Source organism: Pseudorasbora parva, chromosome 7 (assembly GCF_024679245.1).
Source record: "Pseudorasbora parva isolate DD20220531a chromosome 7, ASM2467924v1, whole genome shotgun sequence".
NCBI classification, from domain to species: Eukaryota; Metazoa; Chordata; class Actinopteri; order Cypriniformes; family Gobionidae; genus Pseudorasbora; species Pseudorasbora parva.
The window spans coordinates 43,584,579-43,607,798 of NC_090178.1; the positions used below are offsets into that span (position 1 = coordinate 43,584,579).

The following is a 23,220-nucleotide window of genomic DNA, read 5'->3' on the forward strand; positions in this document are numbered from 1 at the left end:
GAACTGTAGTACTAGTTTTTGTTGGTAATGTTAACACGGGATCTTGTGGTGAGGATTTGGCTGATGAAAGTTGTCGACAACAAGCTATCACAGTTTTGTTGGACATTGTGATTTAAACTGTGTTTAAAGATTGGAGTAGCCATAGTGTACTTCAAATCTTAAAACAATGTTGTTGTTTTTTTTTTTTGTTTTTTTTTAAAAAAAGCTGTACTTAAAAAACTGCAGATGAGTTAATATTAAAAACAAAATGTCAATTAAGTGCTTTTAAAGAGTACACTTTATGACTGTTTCTTAACACACTTAAGTAAATACTTTTTACAAAGTATACTTTGTAATCGCCAAATTAAAAGTTTTACTTTAAAGCACATATTAATTCATATATATATATATATAAATTATTATTATTATTATTATTTAAATAATCTTTTGCGGAGTTTAATACGTTTACATAATTATAATTTTAACTTTCAAATTTTAATTAAAAATATTTTAATTAGAAATATATTTAAACATATGACATACACATTTCAATAGAAATGGCATTAAATATACCTTATTTTACTGTAAATGCTTGTCAGTACATATTAAGTCAAATAAAAAATGAATTATATTTCTAAGACAACAGGAGGTATAATGAAATTACATACAAAGATGAAGAAACTGAAATCCTACTTAAGTATGTAAAGAATAGTCAAGTTCAAATATAATATATTAGGTAACACTTTATTTTACAGTGTCAATTTTGCATGTGTTATATGTGTAGTTACTATAGTACTAACAATAAATTATGCATAATTACTTGCATCTAACCCTAAACCAAATCCTAATCCTAACCCTTTTAGTACATGTTCTTGTTTAACATCACTCAGTACTTAAATGTACCACAGTGTAACAAAGACCCCTTCAAATAAGTGTAACTAACCATAATTTTATTGTAATTAACATGTAATTAAGCATCCGAACATTACATTCAGTTTGCACTTCATTGATATTAGAAAGAAAGATTACACATTTGACTTTTTTAATGTTGTTAGTTGTTACTAAATGACTAAAGCGGTCACTGTTTTTCTCAGCCAGTTGCTGTTCCAGATGGTTCTTTACTGGACACGAGATGGTTGTTCAATACTGTTTTATGTATTCAGCAGACGGTCCATTTAAAACTGAATTGTGTGTCTCTGACTTAAAGCTCTGCCTTCATTCGAACACGACAATCAGGCTAATCAAGTGGATTTAGACTGGAAGATAAACCGAGATGAAGTGAGGATTGAGAGAGACTGGGGAAACGGCTTCACGCTGTTCTCAACTGCTGCCATCTGTCTTGCTTTCTAAGCTTATGACACGCATGATCTTACCGCACACACATGACCTGTGAGAGAGGAGTCTAAAACTCGATGTAATTTAATTAATAAGATATCCTTGCTGTGTATGGGTAGGTAAAGTCATAAGGGCACTTTGGTTTCCTTCTGGTTTCATCAAGCTTGATTGGACAAAATGCATTTTAGACAGTGGGGATGGATGGTCCAGTTCTATTATTTGAATCAGAATATATATGTCATTCAGGGTTAAAAATTCAGAACTGAAGAATTGGCTTCCTTTGAAAATTTCAAGAAGGTACACTCTAAAAAATGCTGGGTTAAAAACAACCCAAGATGGGCTGAAAATGGACTAGCCCAGCAATTGGGTTGTTTTAACCCAACGGTTAAAGGGATAGTTCACTTTAAAATTTCAATGCTGTCATCCTTTACTCACCCTCAAGTTGTTTCAAACCTGTATGAATTTCTTTCTTCAGCTGAGCACAAGGGAAGATATTTTGAAGAATGTCAGTAACCAAACAGTTAACTGGAGCCATTGATTTCCAGAGTTTTTTTTTTTTTCCTACTATGGAAGTCAATGGCTCTAGTTAACTGTTTGGTTACTGACATTCTTCAAAATATCTTCCCTTGTGCTCAGCTGAAGAAAGAAATTCATACAGGTTTGAAACAACTTGAGGGTGAGTAAAGGATGACAGCATTGACATTTTAAAGTGAACTATCCCTTTAAGTTGTTTTAAACCCGCAGTCGGGTTATTTAAAACCAGCGGTTGGGTTAAATGTTGCTTAAGACAACCCAACCGCTGGGTTTAAAACAACCCAATTGCTGGGTTAGTCCATTTTCAACCCAACTTGGGTTGTTTTTAGTCCAGCAGTTTTTAGAGTGTAGATTTGATTTGAATTGGCCACACTCAACATAATGTTTGTTGAATTGGATTAGGAATTGGATTGACAGTATATGACAAATTTACTGTGCGTTTGAATTGGGGAGAGAGCGGGAAAAGAGAGTATGTGATTCCGTACATAATAAAATGTAATTTTGTGGCAAAAAACTGAAATTATTTGTGGTTTTTATCCTATTGTTTAGTATATTTCTTAGCTTGATCAGTGTTATGGGTTTGGATGCTTTTGCTGTTGTCGGTTGTGTAAGGACCTTTGAAATAACTGAAATCATTTGGCGAAGTGATATGGAACTGTGATGCAGTCAAGACCAGCCTGAAACTACTTTAGCCATGCATTTCCCTGAAAATAATTGCACACCTTAGAGTGTTCTTCGACCAATCATCTTTAGTCATTCAACAGCCCCGTAGTATAAGTATATGATAACATATTTAGGGCCATTTATTAACAGCTTGCATCAGTGCAAACCCTCTTTTAGTGTTAAAAAACTTCTGTCAGGACACAGTGCTGGAAAAATTAGAGCTGGAAAGGCGTGGAGAGGGTTATTTTTGAGGCTGACCATATTGCATATGTATTTGAGTTTCCCTTTTAGACGCAAAATGTATGAGAGGAGAGTATTTAAATTAATCATGCAAGGTTTGCGCTTGTCAATTTACTGTTTTTTGCAACATTATTTAATGGGTAAAAAAAAAAAAGTCTTAAACCAGGCGCTAATTTGCGCTGCCCTTGGAAGATGGATGTTTTTTGTGGAATTCTGCTCTCATGCTAATTTCCTATTTAGTAAACCTGGCCCTCTGTTTATACTGAAAAAATGAAATAATATATAAATTAAAAAGTACAGCATTTCATAAATTTTTTAATTGTACTTCCATAAATGCAAATACTGCTTTCTGTTTGCTCTGTCAATTCAAACTCGGCAATTGAACTGGACTCTCTCAGTTTGATTTATAAATCGCCTGAACATTGCGATAAATTCATTAGTGAAGCTCAAGCTGTTTTCTGGCCAGTATGAAACTCAGTCCAGCCCCCTTCCTGCCAGCAATCAGTCTAAGCACCTAATTAATCCAATTAATGACAAAGTTCCTCAAGTAGAAGGAGAATCTACTCCACAATCACATGCTAATCCTCTGTAGACCCTTGATGACGACTCTTTTCCTGAGTTATCCTCATTAGGAGAGACTCTGACGTACACACATCCACTTGTGCGGGCGGAAATGTTTGTCCTTTATTAATTCAGTAGCTTCAAACTACTTAAACTGAGCATCCCACACATCCCAAAGTAAAGAGTAGTTAGTTCTTGAGTGGTTATTTAGAGCACTCAGATGGAACAACCTTGAAGCGTTCTTTGGAGATTATAAAAGCTGTTGATGTTACAATACAGGTTCTTCAGATCAGTCTATGGGTTTCTGCGGTTCTTTGAAGCTTCAGTACAGTGACTTGTAGAAGAATTAGAGAATAAAAAGTTATTTGAGGATCTTATAACGGATTTCCTGTGGCATTAGGCAGTCAGACACCTCAGTGATAGCTGGTGGCGTGATTTTTATGAAGAAAAATAGAATAGTATGACTTTACCATGGTAGAAAAATGTTGCTGTGCCATTTATAATGTTGTTCCTTGTGGTTAACAAATTTCAGTTGTTATATCACAGGTCATAGGTCATAAATGTGCACCTAATTGGATTAAATTGTATGTCACTTGTAGTGTCCTTCAAATCTTAAAAAAAGTATATATTTAAAATACTACGTGCAAATAATATATTAGTGAAATAAAAGGCAACTTCAGTGTGCTTAAAGAGAGATGTTTCTTAACAAAATTAATTAAAATATAAAAAAATCACTTTGTAATAATACCAAACTCTCATTACAAACACGACATACACGTTTCAATAAAAAATTACATTAAAGTGTATTTTATTTTCCATACATTCTTGTCAGTAGATTCAACGGTACACTTTTCATATGTCCTAGTTATAATACATATTTGCAGTTGACATAAAGTGAGTGTCTAAAAACATGTAAGTATAAGTTAAGTATATACCTTTAAACTACATTAGTTTAATATATACCCTCTTTAAAAGTATACTAGTGTACTTCTTTTTTGCAAAGTAATAGCTGTAATATGTATGGGAATGTATATAATTATATATATATTTTTTTGATATATATATATTCATACTAAGTACAGACTATTAATGTATTTAACTGCAGACAAAGTCCAACATTTTTCTTTCTTAAAGGATGGCCGATCAGCTCCGTAGAACAGAAAAGGAGAGATTAAATTTCAAGGTTTAAATAAAAAAGATCCTGTCTTGTGAAAACTTAGAATCATCAGGAATGACATTAATTTCTTTCTCCAGTCTTTAGATGAGCTCCTCTGAAGAGACTCTGAAGGATCATTACAGACGGATTACTACATTACTAAATACACATGGTCTCTGAACGGCTGATGACCTTGGAGAGGAGGAGGCTTGAAAAGACACAGTAAGCAGCGAGAGACTGGATTTAGAAGACGAGGACAAATACAAGAACAATCCTGTAAACAGACTAAAGAAGCAGATAGATACAGATCTAGAAGCTATAAACATCAAATAACTGAGGAATATAGTTGAAAACAAACTGTTTGATCAGTCCAGCTATAGTCATTCAACAAAAATGCATCCGATGGGCTTCACAGCAGGACTCATGACGGGTGAACGGATTTCTTCGTTCTACTTCTTCTATGCCATCTGTCTTTCCGTTTGCACTGGGACTGGAATACCAGGCTTGGACTACAACCCTCATCCTCGTTTCATTTGTTCCCCCATTCCGGCTGACGCTGATCCCGGGTGTTTTCCCACAGCCGGTGGCCCAGGTGGCCCCAGTTCCGGACACCATGGCGGACCTAATGGGAACAGCAACGGCTGGTGGGGAATGTCAGAGGAGGCAAAAGCGACAATCCTGCACCTGCGGGAGAGTTTGGTGCAGCAGAAAGAAACCATCCTGGACCAGAGGGAGACTATCCGAGAGCTCACCGCCAAACTGAACCTGTGTGAGGGCTTCAACCGTGGCACGGGGAGCCACGATGACCACTCGCACCACACACCTGCACAGCTGGCTCACCATGCCCACCATGCCTACCCGACAGCCCCTGACACTGCACACCTTGGGTGGGCACCGCCCGATGGGCACCATGGTGGTCATGGAATGGAGCTGGGTCACTATGGGGATGGAGGACTTCCTCATGGGAAAGCCTCGCTGAGCGAGAAGCACTTTGCAGGGGAGATTCCTTCACCCTCGTCTACGCCGGAGCAGATGAGCAGGATGCTTCAGACCCTAAAGGAGCGGCTAGAGAGCCTGCAGGTAGAGTCAAGTCAAATGTATTTATATAGCACTTTATATATTACAGTTTGTTTAAAGCAGCTTCACAGAAACAAATAACATAAAATGTATCAATTATTAAACTTACTGTATTCAATGTCAGCTGTTAAGCAGATTCTCTACAGAAGATCAGATTCAGATTCATTTAGTTTAATATTCAGCTGAATGTGTAGATGTTGGAAAGGGTATCATTCAATCATTCAATTCAGCTATAAAGCAGCTCTATAGCAGACAATTATTCAGCTCAGTTTAGTTTTGACTCATCCAGTAGTCTCAAATCAGTGAAATCGATCATATTTTTTGAATATGAATTATGAATATATAATGAATTATTAATATTTATGCTATGGGGTTTTTGAATGCTTGATTCTGTTGGTTCATTTGGCCAAAGGAAAACTGGTCTCTGACTGAGCCTGGTTTCTCCCAAGATTTTTTCCTCCATTTCTGATAATCACCTGATGGAGTTTGGATTCCTGGCCACTGTCACCTCTGGCTTGCTTAGTTTAATGTTCAGCAATAATATTGATTTCACTGTACTGGTGTGGCCCTTGCTCAGCAAGGCTTTCCCGCGATGATGTCCTCCAATGATGTTCTAAACTTTGACAAATAATAGCTGGATAATATCTAAATAAGTATCCAAATGTGTAACTTTTACACATAAAATCAAGAAACAAGAACACTTCGGAATGTTTGGCTTATGTTTACATTTTCTTATTTTCTGTGTGCTTTTGTTCTCTATAATCCTGTTTTCCATTTGTTGTCATGGTAACTCATTAGTTGATTGATTAGTCCCCACCTGTGCCTTGTTTTCCTCCTCATGCAACTGTTGTAGGTCAGTAAGAGCTATGCAGGTAAACCTCACTCCCCTGATCTCAAGAGGGGCTCTAGCGACTGATGTTAGAGGCTGCGGTGTTTAGCCTCCTTGTTAGAATGCCTGCCTCCCACACCGGAGAAAGCGCTTCGAATACCATTTAGAAGCGGGGCGAGTAGGACCGGTTACTTTTAGTGCCATGACCCAGCCCAAATGGGAGTGATGTTTAGGGGGGTGAGTGTAACTGTCGTTGGCCAGTAAAAGCTGTACATGTAAACCTTACTCCTCTGATCTCAAGAGGCGCTCTAGTGACTGACACTAGGGGCTGCAGTCTTTTAGCGCTCTTTGTTAGAGTGCCTGCCTCCTGGACCAGAGACCACGGATTGAATCCCTCTTGGAATGGATTGAGTACAACCAGTTACACTCACTGTATTTATAGCCCTTAGTTTTATTTGTTTATCCATTCTTATCGTAATATTGTGGTTTACTTTATCTCCTGCCTATTCTGTTTCTCCTGCGTGTTTTGGTTTTTCAGTTATTGTAATTAAAAGATACTGCTGCACCTAGTTCCTGCCTCAATTATTCTTTGCTGCAACCCTTGCTGCCAGAAGAATGGACCAAACATGTGGATCTAGCAGCAGTACCTTTACCCATCACCTCTGAACATCCCACCCCTTGCTCAAGATGGTTATCCCCTAGAAGATTATATGGAGGAGTTCAGCCCCACCACAGTCTCCTTTGTTGCTGCTCCACCTCCACTGACTTCCTTCAGCCCCTCTCCTTCTCCTTTGATGGCTTCACTCAGCTACTTGTATCTGCTACTTGTATTGGGTCCTTGGTCTTCAGTTCCGCCTCGGTGTGAGAATTCCCTAGTTTCACCTCAGGGATCCAAGCCCTGGACTCCACCTCAGCCTGTCTACCCATTGGCTACACCTTGGCTCCATACTCCCTCTGCTCCACCTTGGTCCATCATCCCTCAGTCTCCACAGGGCTTCTTTGTCCCTCCAGCTCTGCCTTTGTCATTCATCACCTTGGTTGTCCCACAGACTCCCAGGTCTCCAGCTACTCCTCATTCCTCCACCCCTTCAGGTCCACCAGGTTCTTTTCTTTCCCTCCAGCTCCACCGTTGTCCTCAGTCCCACTGTGTCTGCCAAGCCCCTCTCTCAACCTCAGTTCCACAAGCCTGTGTTCTGCCTCAGCCCTCCAGTCCATCAGTGAAACCCTGGGTCTTCGACGTCTTGGCTTCTTCGACCTTTAGTAGTCCTCATCTTTGTCTTGTTTTCCTCCTTAGTTACTCTGCCCTCAGTTTTAGTTGTTGTTCGTTTTTTCTCCTTGGTAATATTGTGGTTTACTTAATCTCCTGTGTTTTCCATTCGTGTTTTTGATTTATTGTTATTAAAAGATACTGTTGCACCTAGATCCTCGCCTCTATTAATCATTCCTTTAATCCTTGTTGATACAGACATCTACAGGACATTATCAAAATATGATTTTGATGCTAAAATTAAAAAATGTATCCAAATAACCTACATGTAAAAATAAGCAAATAACTTTATTGCTACTTTAAATTAGTTTAATATTTCATTAAAAATGCTACACATTCAATGTTTCAGGTCAGGGGGCAATTATTAGGAGGAGTAAAAAAAAAAACAAAGTGCATAATTGTATTATTACTACTTCAGAGAAGTCAGTGTTATAACAACAACAAAAAATATACACTCTTAGGGTGCGTTCACACTTGTCATGTTTGGTTCGATTAAAACAAACCCTGGTGCGAATGATCGGTTAGTGCGGTTCATTTGAACATATGTAAACGCTGCCATCCGAACCCTGGAGCGCACCAAACAAGCGGACCGAGACCACTAAAAAGATGGGTCTCGGTCCGCTTCCAAACAAACTCTGGTGCGGTTCGATTGAGATATGAACGCAACACGGACCAAAGACATGTAAATGAACCAAAAACAAGATGTAATGTCATGAGACGCTACAAGTCAGCTGTTTTGACGACACAGAAAGATCGGTGTATGAGTAACGTTAACGTTAGAGGGCAAACGTGGAGCAACGGGGAGGTAAGTGCCTCATCAATATTTGGTCCGACGAGCATGTTTCGAAAATGCTAGAAAAACGCACAAAAAGCATACCTGGTTCTTCTCATCAAAGGACCTGTGTTTGCCATTAGTCGGTACGGACGATGGGACTGCCGTCTCTTTTGCAGCATATCTTCGTTTCTGCATACAACGGAGGAAATCCTGGTCCTGTTTTGAATGTTTTGAAAATTTTATGAGCTCTTCATGAGTTCTCAGCTGTTAAAAATAATGCCATATGTACACGCATAAACTGATGGCGTTTAATCCAGCACACAGCATTGTTTTGAATGTTCGGTAAGCAAGCTCCTACGTCATATAAACCGACCAATCAGGTTGTGATGTCTCCCTATGCCTTTGGTTCGGTAACTCTAGTTTCGCTGTTAAAAATGCCAGTGTGAACGCTGAGCGGACCAGGACTATTTGTTTTGTTTTTTGGTCCGGACCAAACTAACCGAACTACAAGTGTGAATGCACCCTTACTGTTCCTGATCAAAAATGACAGCAAGCAACCAATATGTGACCATTTTTGAACTGCCTGTCAAAGTGAAATGAAACTGATGGGACACTGTTTCTCTCGCTTTCAAACATTGCTGTGGGAGCGTGTTACATTAGGGTAATAGGTGAATTTAAATATTATATGAGGTGAGGTGTTTTGGGCAGTTACCAACATCAGCAGCATATCTGTGCAAGCCTTTGCTTAGACTGCTGTGATTGTGTTTGCAGACAAGAAACACTTCCACCAGCTACGCAAGTTCACTGAAGGACCTCCTACAGAGGAAGATCAACGCTTTAGAGCAACAGATGCAACACCATTCTTCATCGCTAACCAGTGCCAGTCACAGTGACCACGAGGATGATGATGACGGTCACCATAGCGATGATCACGACCACAGCCATCACGAGGACAGCCATGGTGACAGAGACCATGATAGCCATGACGGTCACGATGATCCTCACGATGAGAGCCACCACAGTGATCACCATGACAATGATCACCATGATGACATCAGCCATGACAATGGACACCAAGACAACGGTCACCATGGCAATGAGGTTTCTGAACATGGCTTTGAGGGGTTGTCTTATAAACAGCAGGGTCACAGAGAAGCACAGGGTGGAGTGCACAGCAAACTGGACGCAGTTCTGAGTGAACTGCAGCACAGACTCACTGACACTGGTAAGAGCACGGCAAAGGAACACTCTAGTTACTTCTAATCTTGAGCATTTAGATGACCCTGCTGGAGAATCCAGCTAAATGCAACTCAAGCTTGGCCAGTTTTGATGGACTAGCTGGATGATGAACCTTAGAGACCACCTTGATCAAGGTGATTAGAGTTGGTAGACCACCTTTGATGGGCAGCATGTCAGTTACCATGTTCTAAGCTGATATAACCTATTTTTTTGTTTCGTTTTTCACCTATAATCAGGGTGCCTATAATCAGGGTCCTCTACTTATTCATTTAAAATGAACATTAAAAATACAGAAAAATAGTTGCTTAAAATGAATTAGCTAATTTAAATACATCTTTAATTTTTTTTACAGGTTTACAGGCCCTGTGAGGTATTCCGATAAGCTATTTTAAACACATTTAAGAAATCTATCCTGACAAATTTTATTTATTGTTTTATTTGTTTTCATTCCATCTTAGTCCATTGGCTGGTTGCATAAACTGTTTAGACTAGTCTTAAAAGTTAGGCGCCTAATGTTTTCTTCAAGACTGCATGGTCGTAACTTCCTAAAAACCAGTTAGTTTGCCTAAGATCATTTGAATCCCAAAAGTAATACTTGACTAATAGTTGGTCAACTCGGATTTTAAGTCAATCTTATAAATTGTGGTGTACCGCTTGTTTTGCTGTAGGCTGCTTGCAATGCTGTAAATAAAACCAGTTAACAAGATAATGAAATGAAAATCTGTTTTGGTTAATTATTACACTGACTATGGCTGCGTCCAAAAGCTTACTGCTGACAAAACTGATTTCGAACAGACTTCTGAGGCAGCATAACTCTTTAATGATCTACAGCAAAATAGAGAATGCTTTGGTGAGAACTAAGCAAATGTTTAAAGGTCCACTGAAATCAAAATTTAAGTTTTTTAGCTTTTAGTAAGCCTCAAAGTTATGAATATGCTGGTATGTTGCAAAACTATACAACATTTCCATTTAGGAGATATAAGCATTCAAAATTTACAGTCTCCCACTTTCGTTAAAACGAATCTCAGATTTTGGTGACATCATCGCAGACTTCACTGTCTCGTCAAATCTTGTGTCCAATCAGAATGCTCTCTAGACTCTAAAGCCCGCCCCCTTACACTGCTGAAGCTGAAATCAGACAGTTGTTAACACACATTTACTAATTTCTACATTGTGAAAGGCACATAGCACACTATATATGTGATAGGAAACATTCAGTGTAAATATGCTTTCATTTGAGGCGAATGAAGTCTGTTTTCACGTTTGTTTCACGCACCGCAGCAGCGCACACACCCCAACGGCTCTGGTCTAAATTTAGACTACAGACACGAGAGCGCAGCGTGGATCATATGCGCGAGTCCGCGCAGACAACAAAACATATCGACCCATTTGAACTCTGCACAGAATGCTGCATTTCAAAGCGATATGGAGGAGATTATGATGGTAAACAGTGTTAGAGGAAACTGGCTTTACCAAAAAGAGAAGGTCCGCTCTTGCGCTCTAGTCAAACTGTATATCAACGAAACACTAGTGGCTGTTTCAAAAAAGGGGAGGAGCTGCTAACAGCTGGAGCCGTTTCAGGGGAAATTACGTCAACACATTGAACAATGCGGCGCGTTTCAAGGCACTTCAGTGGGCCACTAATAACTACAACAGTAATTTCTAGCTAGAAATGACATCAGAAGTGGAAAAGATTGGTTAGATCGTTACTCTAATGCAAAACCTGACACTGATTATCAAATCCACAGGTTCTAGAAAGAAGAGCAAATCCACTGAAGCTTTCCAGATCGGCTTCCCACTGCGGACCAACTACATGTATGGCCGTGTGAAGCGCACCCTGCTGCACGAGATCTTCTCCTTCACGCTGTGTTTGTGGATGAAGGCTGGGATCGGGCCTGGACTCGGGACGCCCTTCTCCTACTCTGTTCCAGGCCAGGCCAACGAGCTGGTGCTCATCGAGTGGGGCAACAACCCGATGGAGCTGCTCGTCGATGACAAAGTGAGTGAAAGAGAGCGAGTAAAGAATGAGATGTAGGAGATCTGAAGGATTGTGCACATAATTCCATCAGTCTCTTTTGCTCATCATCATCAAAGCTGCATTTATTTGATAAAAAATACAGTAAAAACAGTCATATTTTGAAATATTATGACCATAGAAACTATGACATTTTTTTCTTTTTTTAGGATTCTTTGATAAATAGAAAGTTCTAAAGGACGGCATTTATAGAAACATAAATCTTTTGTAACATTATATACATTGTACATGCACTTTAATGACATCCCATTCTTAATCTGTAAGGTTTAATATGGAGTTGGCCCACCCTTTGCAGCTATAACAGCTTCAACTCTTCTGGGAAGGCTTTCCACAAGGTTTAGGAGTGTGTTTATGGGGATTATTGACCATTCTTCTTGAAGCTCATGTGTGAGGTCAGGCTCTGATGTTGGATGAGAAGGCGCTGAGGGTTGAGTTCAGGACTCTGTGCAGGCCATTCAAGTTCCTCCACACAAAACTTGCTCATCCACGTGTTTATGGACCTTGCTTTGTGCACTGGTGCGCAGTCATGTTGGAACAGGAAGGGGCCATCTACAAACTGTTCACACAAAGTTGGGAGCATGAAATTGTCCAAAATGTTTTGGTATGCTGAAACATTAAGAGGTAATTTCACTGGAACTAAGGGTCCAAGCCCAGCACCTGAAAAACAACCCCACACCATAATAAACTTTACACTTGGCACAATGCAGTCAGGCAAGTACTGTTCTCCTGGCAAACCCAGACTCGTCCATCGGATTGCCAGACAGAGACGCGTGATTGGTCACTCCAGAAAACACGAAAATCTCCTCTGCTCTAGAGTCCAGTGGTCGTGTGTTTTACTCCACTGCTTCCGATGCTTTGCATTGCCCTTGGTGATGTTAGGCTTGGATGAGCTCCTCGGCCATGGAAACCCATTCCACAAAGCTCTCTATACTCTGTTCTTGAGCTAATCTGAAGACCACACAAAGTTTGGAGGTCTGTCGCTATTGACTCTGCATAAAGTTGGCAATTTCTGCGCACTGCGCACCTCAGCATGCGCTGACCCCACTCTGATTTTACGTGGCATACCACTTTGTTGCTGTTGTTCCCAATTGCTTCCACTTTGTTTTAACACCACTAACACTTGACTGTGGAATATTTAGTTGTGAAAAAATTTCATGAATGGACTTATTGCACAGGTGGCAACCTATCACAGTACACCGCTTGAGTTCACTGAGCTCCTGAGAGCGACCCATTCTTTTTACAAATGTTTGTAGAAGCGTCTGCATGCCTAGTGCTTGATTTTATTCTCCTGTTGCCATGGAAGTGATTGGACACCTGAATGCAATGATTTGGAGGGGTGTCCCAATATTTTTGGCAATATAGTGTGTCTTCACTGACACTTTTGATCAATTCAGTGCATTCTTGCTAAAACACTTACACAAAATGTTGGACGTAGTATAACATTAAATAAAATAATATGTTCCACAGGCCGCATTCACAAGTTTGGAGATTGACAACCACTTAAAAATTGAATTGTCAGTAGAATAGAGGAGTCAACTCATGACATAAAACCATGGCAACTCTCCCTGCTTTGAATAAGAAACATGGATACTAAGAGTTTAAAATATCTGGTGAAGCTGTTTCATTAAAATAAAGTATTAGTGACCAAAATAAAAAAATATATTTTGGGCTTTAACATTCATACAGCTCTCCTGTGATTTCCATTAACCGTCCAGTTAGATGGCTCTGTTAAATATTATTTTATAAAATCTAGGTATTAAATACGAGTCAGAAAATCCTCAGGAATGTCAGCTGATCCAGGAGGATCTTATTTGAATCTTAGAGGATTCTTTTTTTAATCCCACTTGGATCATTGGGTTTAAATCATAAAATAAATTCCAAAAAGGACCCCAGTTCACATTTCTTAAGGATGTAAAAAAAAGAAGAAGAAGACTAATGAAGGACATATGGAGAAATCATTATCGGCCTTTGCTATGTTTCACCTGTTTCACTTGAAACGGGTCTTGTAGCTCGAAACAGAGTCCAGCCCCAGCCATCACGGAAAATAACAACGGCCTATGGGGGAAAATGTCAGCAAAACTAATAAAAATGCCCCCAAAGGCGGCCTCTGTGAAATAAGAGGAGGACAGAAGAAAATATTACTAAGTTTATAATAATGAATGTTTATTAAGAGGATTCTGTGTTTAATAGTGGACATTATCTTGCCTTGGCTTCACAGGCTGTTACTTTACCCCTCTCGCTGAGTGATGGTAAATGGCACCATGTGTGTGTGACGTGGTCAACACGAGACGGCCTGTGGGAGGCCTATCAGGACGGAGTGAAGAGAGGCTCAGGAGAAAACCTCTCCCCCTGGCATCCCATCAAACCTGGCGGGGTCTTCATACTGGGGCAAGAACAGGTAACATGATACAACATTTAATCAGCTCAACTTATATTTCTCCTTTTACACACGCTATTAGATAAACACCAAGAACACATTAGCTACTACATAGCAACACCTTGGCAACCATCCACAACACCCTAGCACAGTGGCAAAATAACTGATACTTAATTAAACTCCTATGAGAAAAAAAGTGCATTCAGTTGTATTGAAAGGGGACTTGAAGTGTGCTTAAAATCTTAGTGTATTTTAAAATCCTGTACTGGCAGACAATATAATATGAATGAAATAAAAGGCCACTTAAGTGCACTTAAAGAGAACACACTTTAATGACTATGTAACACACTTAACTATACTTTTAAGTGCACTTTGTAGTAATGTAGTAACTTTTCGGGTGAATTATCTCTTTAATCACTGAGTAATGTTAATTAACTACATGTACCTACTACATAATTGGAGTTAGGATTTGGTGTTGGGTTATTTGTAATTATGTATGTTGTGTGTTGTTATTACTACAGTAATAGTACAGTACATGTAAGATATGCAACGGAGACTAAAATAAATTTACCAAACATTTTACTTTAAAGTGCATTTTAAATAATAGTTTTAATAATCTTTTATCATGCTTTAACGAAGTACACTTATTTTGAAGTGTTGATTTAACACACACACACGTTTGTTTTTTGTGAAATGTGGGGACATTCCGTAGGCCTAATGGTTTTTATACTGTAGTGTACAAACCATATTTTCTATCCCCCTACACTGCCCCTGCTCCTAAACCTGCCCATCACAGGAAACATTCCGCATTTTTTTTTCTAAAAAAAACTCATCCTGTATGATTTATAAGCCTTTTGAAAAGTGGGGACATGGCCAATGTCCTCATATTTCACCCTCTCCTTGTAATACCTATGTCATTATACACATTTGTGTCCTCATATTACACACACACACACACACACACACACACACGAAATACCTAGTCCTACTTAACTAGGTCAAAAATGCACTCTAAAGTTCCTCTAATTGCATTAAATATAATTTTACATAATACATTTTCATTGAGTTGCAATTACAAATCCATTCATACTTAAGTATATTCTTAAAGTGTATGATTTCTGTAATAAGTGCTCTATTTTAAACAGTACACTATAAGGTGTACTTCTTTCTTACAAGGAAAGTCATATATTGGCAGACTTCATGCTAATGAATAAGCAATGAAGTTGTATTCATGAAGTTTACTTTACGAATAAAGACCTAAGAAGTCGAAGATGGAGCATCTGTTTGGTGTAGCTAATATAATATCACCATTATCTTCCATCCATGTTTTCCCAGGACACACTGGGTGGTCGTTTTGATGCGACGCAGGCGTTTGTTGGAGAAATCTCTGACGTGCAGATGTGGTCTCATGTTCTCACACCACATGACGTCTACAGCCTGGCTTCATGCGGTGGTCACATGACCGGTGACATCATCGCCTGGTCAGAGTCAGTAGTGGAGCTGCATGGCGGGGTCACCAAATATCCCTTTGACCCCTGTCATTGAAGAGGAAAGAATCGCCGGGCAAAAGGACAATCCATTCACAAATCTCAGATGGCAAATATTTTAAAATAAGTTTGTTTTGAAGCATTCTGATGATTTCTCACCTGGTTGCGAAGCAAAATTCATCCATTACCACTTCAAAAACATTGCCTTCTGTTTGCATAAGAAACTTGAATGACCTCCAGGATTTTAATAGGGACCCATTTTTATATTGCTTATGTTTTCTTACTGAACTTTTTCATGTGTATTCTGTAAATGGCACTTCAGTGTCATGCAATGTTTGATGCAAGTATATGACATATTGTCATAACTTGGGATAGAAAACTAAAAATGTAGATGTTTGTGCAACAAATAGAAAACTGAAGAACTCAAGGCTCTACCTGAGCCGTTAGTTAAAAGATGAATTTTCTTGTACTGTAAGAAGAATCTAAAGATACAGCGATACCAAAGAGAAGAGTTACACACCGCTGCAGAGACAGCATTTGATCAGGCCACGTGCACTGCTGTTGTGTTTGTTCAACTGTTTTAGTTTTTTTCTGGTTTTACTGTACTTGTCCAGACATTTGATGTTTTAAGCTTCAGATAAAGTGCAGTAGTTCTAGTTTATTTAATCTACTGTAAATGTGTTATTGATACAAATGAATACAATTTTCCACTAATGTTTGTGCATCTGAATTTATTATGCATTTACTATTTATTTACTTGTTTTCATTTGTTTACAGATTTGAAAGATGAAATGCAATAAAGGGAATACATTTGTTTTGTGAAAAACACTTTAATAACAAATTGATGGTTTCTGAGTAATTCTAAAATCTTTTTGCATAGGAATTTAAATTAAGTTGCTTTTCGTTGCGTTTCCAAACCAAAGTCTTCAGGCCATTCTTCAGTCCTGCAGTATTTATCATCACAAGCCTCTCAGTGAAATGGCAGCCCTGCCTTATGTTGGTTTTCATTGCTATTATTAGAAACTAAGCCAATTAAATAAGCCCTGTGGAAAATAGTCTTGTATTAGAATAGTGTATAGATTCACAACCACTCATAGCATTGATACCAAAAACTGGACCTCAAACGACTTGAATAACCCTAAAACTCTTGATCATATAGTCTTGCAAAAGTTCACACACCCTTTGCATAATCTGTGAATACATTTAACAAAATAAAAGAGATTCCACAAATGCATATTATTTTTATTTAGTACTGTCCTGAAAAGATATTTTACATCAGATGGTTTAATATAGTCCACAAGACTTGAGATCTGGGGAATTTGGACAAGTAAACCCTCAAACCATTCCTGAACCATTTGTGCTTTGTGGCAGGGCACATTATCCTGCTGAAAGAGGACACAGACACCAGAGAATACGTTTCCATGAAAGAGTGTACATGGTCTGCATCAATGCTTAGGTAGGTGGTACATGCCAAAGTAACATCCTCATCCATCAATCAATCAACTTTATTTATATAGCGCTTTTACAATGACGATTGTGTCAAAGCAGCTTCACAGTGTCAAACAGGATAATATTGCGACAAAATTAGATTTGGCTGTACAGTCGTACTGGAGAAAACAGTGATGTTATCAGCTTATTTTAATTTATCATAAAGCGACATTGTTGGCAGTTCAGTATTATAGTTTATAGAATTAATTAAGACCTAATTAATTTTATTTGTATATTTAGTTGAATAACTCAGATCTTATTTTTAGTGTCTCCAACTGAGCAAGCCAAGCCAAAGGCGACAGTGGCAAGGAACCAAAACTCCATCAGGGCATGATGGAGAAAAATAAACCTTGGGAGAAACCAGACTCAGTCGTGTGCCAGTTCTCCTCTGGCCTATTAACACACCGTGTATGATTATTATTCTGGCAACCTTACAGGTCAGAAATCATATTAGATCGGAATATTTGAAATTTCGGGGTATCACACAAGAGACGGGTTTATTTAGGATGGCGCGTCAATTACACAAGAGTATGAATACTTGAAAGATCGGAGTTATTGCGCCGGAAACGGGTTTATTGAGCAGGGACGTGCACAGGATTTTTGAGGGGCAGTTGCTCTGACCTAAAAAAGGGAACCCCCCCCCCACCCCCAACCGAAACCACCCCCCATGATCTGTCCAATTACATATTATTGTTATTGCCATTATCATTATTATTTCAATGCCCCCTAGTGGTATTTATGTTCTGGTCAGGAAAAATATTATAGGTGGGGCTATTTTTTTGCAGGGGGGTCTGGGGGTTTCTCCCCCAAGAATTTTTTTTATTTCGTAGATGTGTTTTCCTGCATTTTGGTGCGTTTGAGGCCATTTCCCTTGCCTATACCAATAAAGAACTTAAACCAGTCAATATCAATAGTCTAATAAAAAAAGACAATATTAATTTAACTGCCATCAACAGTTTATGATCGTCCGTTTGTTATACCTTTCCGACAACTTTAAGTCTCACCCGACAACCGCGACAATCTCCTTCTAGTGCCGCTCATGCAGGCTCAGCCAGGGCGGTTAGAAGGAATTTGGGGGTCCCAAGCAAAATGGACATGGCTAACTTTCTACAGATAAACGGGTAATGATTAAAAAATGTTTGTAAAACTTTAAGAAACCATTTTTTAAACATCTATAAACATTGCATAGATAGACAGACCAAATATTCCTAACACTTTGTTAAGGGTTACTAGTTGGTTTGTAAACTGTCTATAAACATCATCTGTATGGTTATTATGAAGTTGCAACAGATGACTATAATACCTGTTAAATAGTTAATAAACAGTAACAGTAAAACATGTGGGTTGTCCTGATACTGTACTTCAAAATGCAACAGTGTAAAAATTGCCACACCGAATAAAGTAACTGTTCAAGATCCATTGGTAACTTATAAAAATAATATCATATTTGCATAAACTGTTACTACCATATATCCCGACTCTAGCACATTAAGATAAGCTATGAAAAAAATCATGTTCCTCTGCCTCTTTCTGGTTAAATAATGTTTATAATAATAGTTAATGCTATATTAACTATTCCAGGTTATTTATGCATAGCATAAACATAGTTAGTATAGCATGCTATGCCACTTTCATCAAAACCTATTACAAAGCTATAGCAATTTTATGTCATTAAATACGATAAACAGTTATTCTAGAACAGATGTGCGTCTTCTTTATCCATCCGTATTCCATCCGTTCGAAAACAAAGTTGCACTAACTGTTCGTTACAAGCAGCATTTGCCGTCAGTCAGGTAACGTTAGCTAATATAAACATATTTTTGCTAGCCTACCTGCTGCAAAATTACACCATTTTTGTACAAATAAAGCTATTTTATACAGTGTAATTTATCACTTACCACTATCTTGTTTTTTCTCTTTTTTCTTTTCTGGCTTCCTAAAGCATAATTCCGCTTCATGATCGCCGAGGAGGTTTTGTATTTTGCCGGCAGAGATTGCGTGGTTGGGTGGCTGTTGTCAGCGACGACTGAGAGGGCCCCCTTGAGGGGGATTCCGATAACAGTGTCATTGCACTTTACTGCATTGACTATCAAAGGGGCGCTCAAGCAGTTTGTCGTTGCATTTTATTCTTAACCTGTCGCTGTCTTGAGGCCCCAGGCCAGCTCGGTGCCCCAAGCAATTGCTTTACTTTCACTTTCGGACGGGTACCCGAATATGGAAGTGAACGAGGCTTTGCGATTTTTTTTTTTTGTATCTTGGCCTACGTGAAATTCTGCATCCATTGTACGATTTTTTTTATTTATTTTTTTCCACCTCGGAAGGGCAACGTGAGTCGAGAAGGGCATATGGGCAGTTGCCCGGGCAACCTGAGCAACCCCCCTGTGCACGTCCCTGTTATTGAGGATGACGTGCCGGTGAGGCAAATTCAGAGGAGACACCATTTGACACGGACTCAGCAGACACTCCAGGATGAGCTGGTCATGTCCAGACGCAGGTCCACCATCCAATCTGGACACGGCCCGGATTAAGTACTAAGGAGCTAAATCAAGTGTTAGACAGTTCTAGGTTACTACTTTTGGAGCTTTTCTGTCCAATAATTAAAAATCCAGTTTTATCTGAATTAAGTTGCAGGAAATTACTATTCATCCAATTTTTTATATCAGCTATGCATTCCATTAATCTTGTGAATTGATACGTTTCGTCAGGGCGTGAGGAAATATAAAGCTGAGTATCGTCAGCATAACAATGAAAACTAACGCCATGCTTCCTAATGATATCTCCCAGTGGTAGCATATACAGGGTGAAAAGCAACGGTCCTAACAGTGAGCCTTACGGTACCCCATACTGAACTTGTGATCGGTGTGACATCTCTTCATTTACAGCTACAAACTGATAACGGTCAGATAAGTACGATTTAAATCATGCCAATGCAGTTCCACTAACGCCAACATAATTTTTGAGTCTATTCAAAAGAATATTGTGATCGATAGTATCAAATACAGCGCTAAGATCGAGTAACACTAATAGAGAGATACAACCACGATCAGGTGATAGGAGTAAATCATTTGTAACTCTAATTAGAGCAGTCTCAGTACACTCTAAAAAATGCTGGGTTAAAAACAACCCAAGTTGGGTTGAAAATGCACCAACCCAACAATTGAGTTGTTTTAACCCAATGGTTGAGTTGTTTTAACCCAGTGGTTGAGTTGTTTTAACCCAGTGGTTGGGTTAAATGTTGCTTAAGACAACCCAATTGCTGGGTAAGAACAACTCAACCATTGGGTAAAAACAACCCAATTGTTTGGTTGGTGCATTTTCAACCCAACTTGGGTTGTTTTTAACCCAGCATTTTTTAGAGTGTACTATGTACTAAATCCTCACATATAGGATTTCTTTCTAAAAAGGAACATAATTGTGAGGACACTGCCTTTTCTAGTATTTTTGATAGAAACGGTAGATTCGAGATTGGCCTGTAATTGACTAATTCTTTAGGATCAAGTTGCGGTTTTTTAATAAGTGGTTTAATTATAGCCAACTTAAAAGTTTTCGGTACATATCCTAATGTCAAGGATGAATTAATAATAATAAGCAGAGGATCTATGACCTCTGGAAGCATCTCTTTTAGTAGCCTAGTCGGTATAGGGTCAATCACACGTTGTTGATTTAGATGATTTAACTAGTTTAGCCAATTCTTCTCCTCCTATAGTAGTGAATGAGCGTAATGTTTCCTCAGTGACACTACGATGCTCTGTCTGAAGTGATACTGTAGTAGACGGCTGCATGGTTATAATTTTATTCCGAATATTATCAATCTTACCAGTAAAGAAGTTCATACAGTCATTACTGCTGTGCTGTTTACAAGCGCCGGGGAGCAACTATGTCTAAAGTGCTAGTAAAGAGAGAGTCAATAGTTTCTGTTGCAGCATCAAGTTCCTCTTGGCTATCTGTAATGCTGAGGAGATGGAACTGATGAGGAAGATTGGACCCACTTTATATTAGGTCGCCTTAACTACTATGTACTAACATTTTAATTATTAATTTGATACAATGCACTTATTGTGTACATATGTTTTTACATTGTAGTTACATTTTAAAAATACCTGCATGTAATTACATCTGTTAACAAAATTGCTCTAGAAGTTAAAGCTGGTTCTGATAGAAAGGTGTCAGAATACACAGAGCATCACAGTTTGTTGCGTATGGGGCTGCATAGCCACAGACCAGTCAGGGTGCCCATGCTGACCCCGCCAAAAGAGCCAACAATAGGCATGTGAGCATCAGAACTGGACCACAGAACAATGGAAGAAGGTGACCTGGTCTGATGAATCACGTTTTCTTTACATCACTTGGATTGCCAGGTGAATGTGTGTCACTTACCTGGGGAACACATGGCACCAGGATGCACTATGGGAAGAAGACATGCCGGCGGAGGCAGTGTGACGCTTTGGGCAATGTTCTGCTGGGAAACCTTGGGACCTGCCATCCATGTGTCCCACACTTATCAAGACCCACTCATCGCCGTAATCATACTTTAGATCTAATAATGTCACATGGAATTAATGTTGATTCTATTGAATTCTGCAGCAGAGCGATGACATCTCAGATCATTACCTAATTTCATGTATAATTAATTTAGCTGAGGCTGCAAAACCATCCCCTCGCTTCAAATATGGCAGGACTATAACCGGTGCGACTAAAGATTGCTTTGTACAAACCCTTCCGGGTATTCATATGGATTATGCACCAGCACCAGCTTGACCTCATCAGATGAAAGTTACTGCGGATGGGAAAACTTGATGAGACTCGTCGGTATATGAGGTAAAAAAAATAACATAAATACTGTTGTGTTTCTCACAGAAACTGATTGGTTTGTGTCTTAACACATCAATGTGTCGTGAGGAGCAGCAGGGTATTTGTGCACGTTGTCTAAGCATGTTTGTTTTACTCTCATAGAATTGTTACCCATTCACATGATTATATGACTGGCACACAGCAACGGTTGAGTTAAAAATCTTAATTTGTGTTCTACTGAAGAAACAGACACACCTACATGTTGGATGCACTGGGGGTAAGCAGATAAACATCTAATTTTCATTTTTGGGTGAACTAACCCTTTAAGTGAACTTCTAGACTTGATGTGGTGAGGCTGAAACACACTTACAGAACAGACTCTGGCCTGTGTAGCTGTGGTTTGCTGAGTCACATAATAACAAGATTAAGCAGCACTAATCGTTCTAGTTATCAGTCAGGAAATGAGCTAACAAGCTAAAGCAGTGTATGGATGGAAAAACAAAACACCGTCTACCACAGGAAGACTGATATTTACATTACATTAATTAAAAATAGATTTTTGCGTTTGCTTAAAAAAATTAAATATTAATAATAAAACAATTGTTGTGCGTGGTTGTCAAAGTTCCTCTTCAACCTTATAAAGCCTACTGTTTCGTATTTGATAGAATAATTTTTAAGGGCTCAAATGATCAACATTAAAAAAAACCTGTTGCACACAATCACATGCCTTCTGTCATCATCACTGTATTGCATTGCATTTTATGTTTTAAAACTACAGAGCTTTGATCATAAAACTAAGCATTTAAATAACATCTCACTTCAACATTATTATTGAGCTACAACTTGTATTGATGATTTTATAATTAACATGCTATACTGCTATAAAGATGACAAAGCTATCAGAATTTCATCTAACTTTCTGGCCATATTAATATTTCTCTGACTATTATTTAAAATGCCTGACTTTGCAGGGTTATATACAACTGCCAATCACACAAACTGACAACTTAAACAGTTTTAGTGTAACTTTTTGTGTAAATAACATTCATGCAAGTACTTATTGACAACCCTAATATTGTATTTCTCTAAATACACTATTTGCCAAAAGATACACATTGATACAAGTTTAGGGATGTCTGCCTTTACATACAAATGCACTTTTATTACATCCCATTCTTAATCTGTAGTTTAATATGGAGTCGGTCCACCCTTTGCAGCTATAACTGCTTCAACTCTTCTGGGAAAGCTTTCCACAAAGTTTAGAAGTGTGTTTATGGGAATTACTGACCATTCTTCTAGAAGCTCATTTGTGAGGTCAGGCACTGATGTTGGACAAGAAGGTCTGGCTCGCAGTCTCCGCTCTAATTCATCCCAAAGGTGATCTATC

At 38.8% G+C, this 23,220-nt stretch overlaps 1 protein-coding gene across 3 annotated transcripts in view; it reads left to right on the plus strand.

Annotated features, from left to right (window-relative positions):
• Window positions 1–16,343, plus strand: part of si:dkey-283b15.2 (neuronal pentraxin-2) — a 36,869-nt gene extending 20,526 nt beyond the window's left edge. For all 3 annotated transcript variants that reach the window (XM_067449276.1, XM_067449278.1, XM_067449277.1), the window contains 5 exons: window positions 4,567–5,548; window positions 9,188–9,641; window positions 11,404–11,654; window positions 13,909–14,088; window positions 15,403–16,343. In XM_067449276.1, the coding sequence (XP_067305377.1) occupies window positions 4,862–5,548; window positions 9,188–9,641; window positions 11,404–11,654; window positions 13,909–14,088; window positions 15,403–15,612 (1,782 nt within the window). In that variant the 5' untranslated portion in view covers window positions 4,567–4,861 and the 3' untranslated portion in view covers window positions 15,613–16,343. The remainder of the gene's footprint in view (window positions 1–4,566; window positions 5,549–9,187; window positions 9,642–11,403; window positions 11,655–13,908; window positions 14,089–15,402) is intronic.
• Window positions 16,344–23,220: the final 6,877 nt, after the last annotated feature.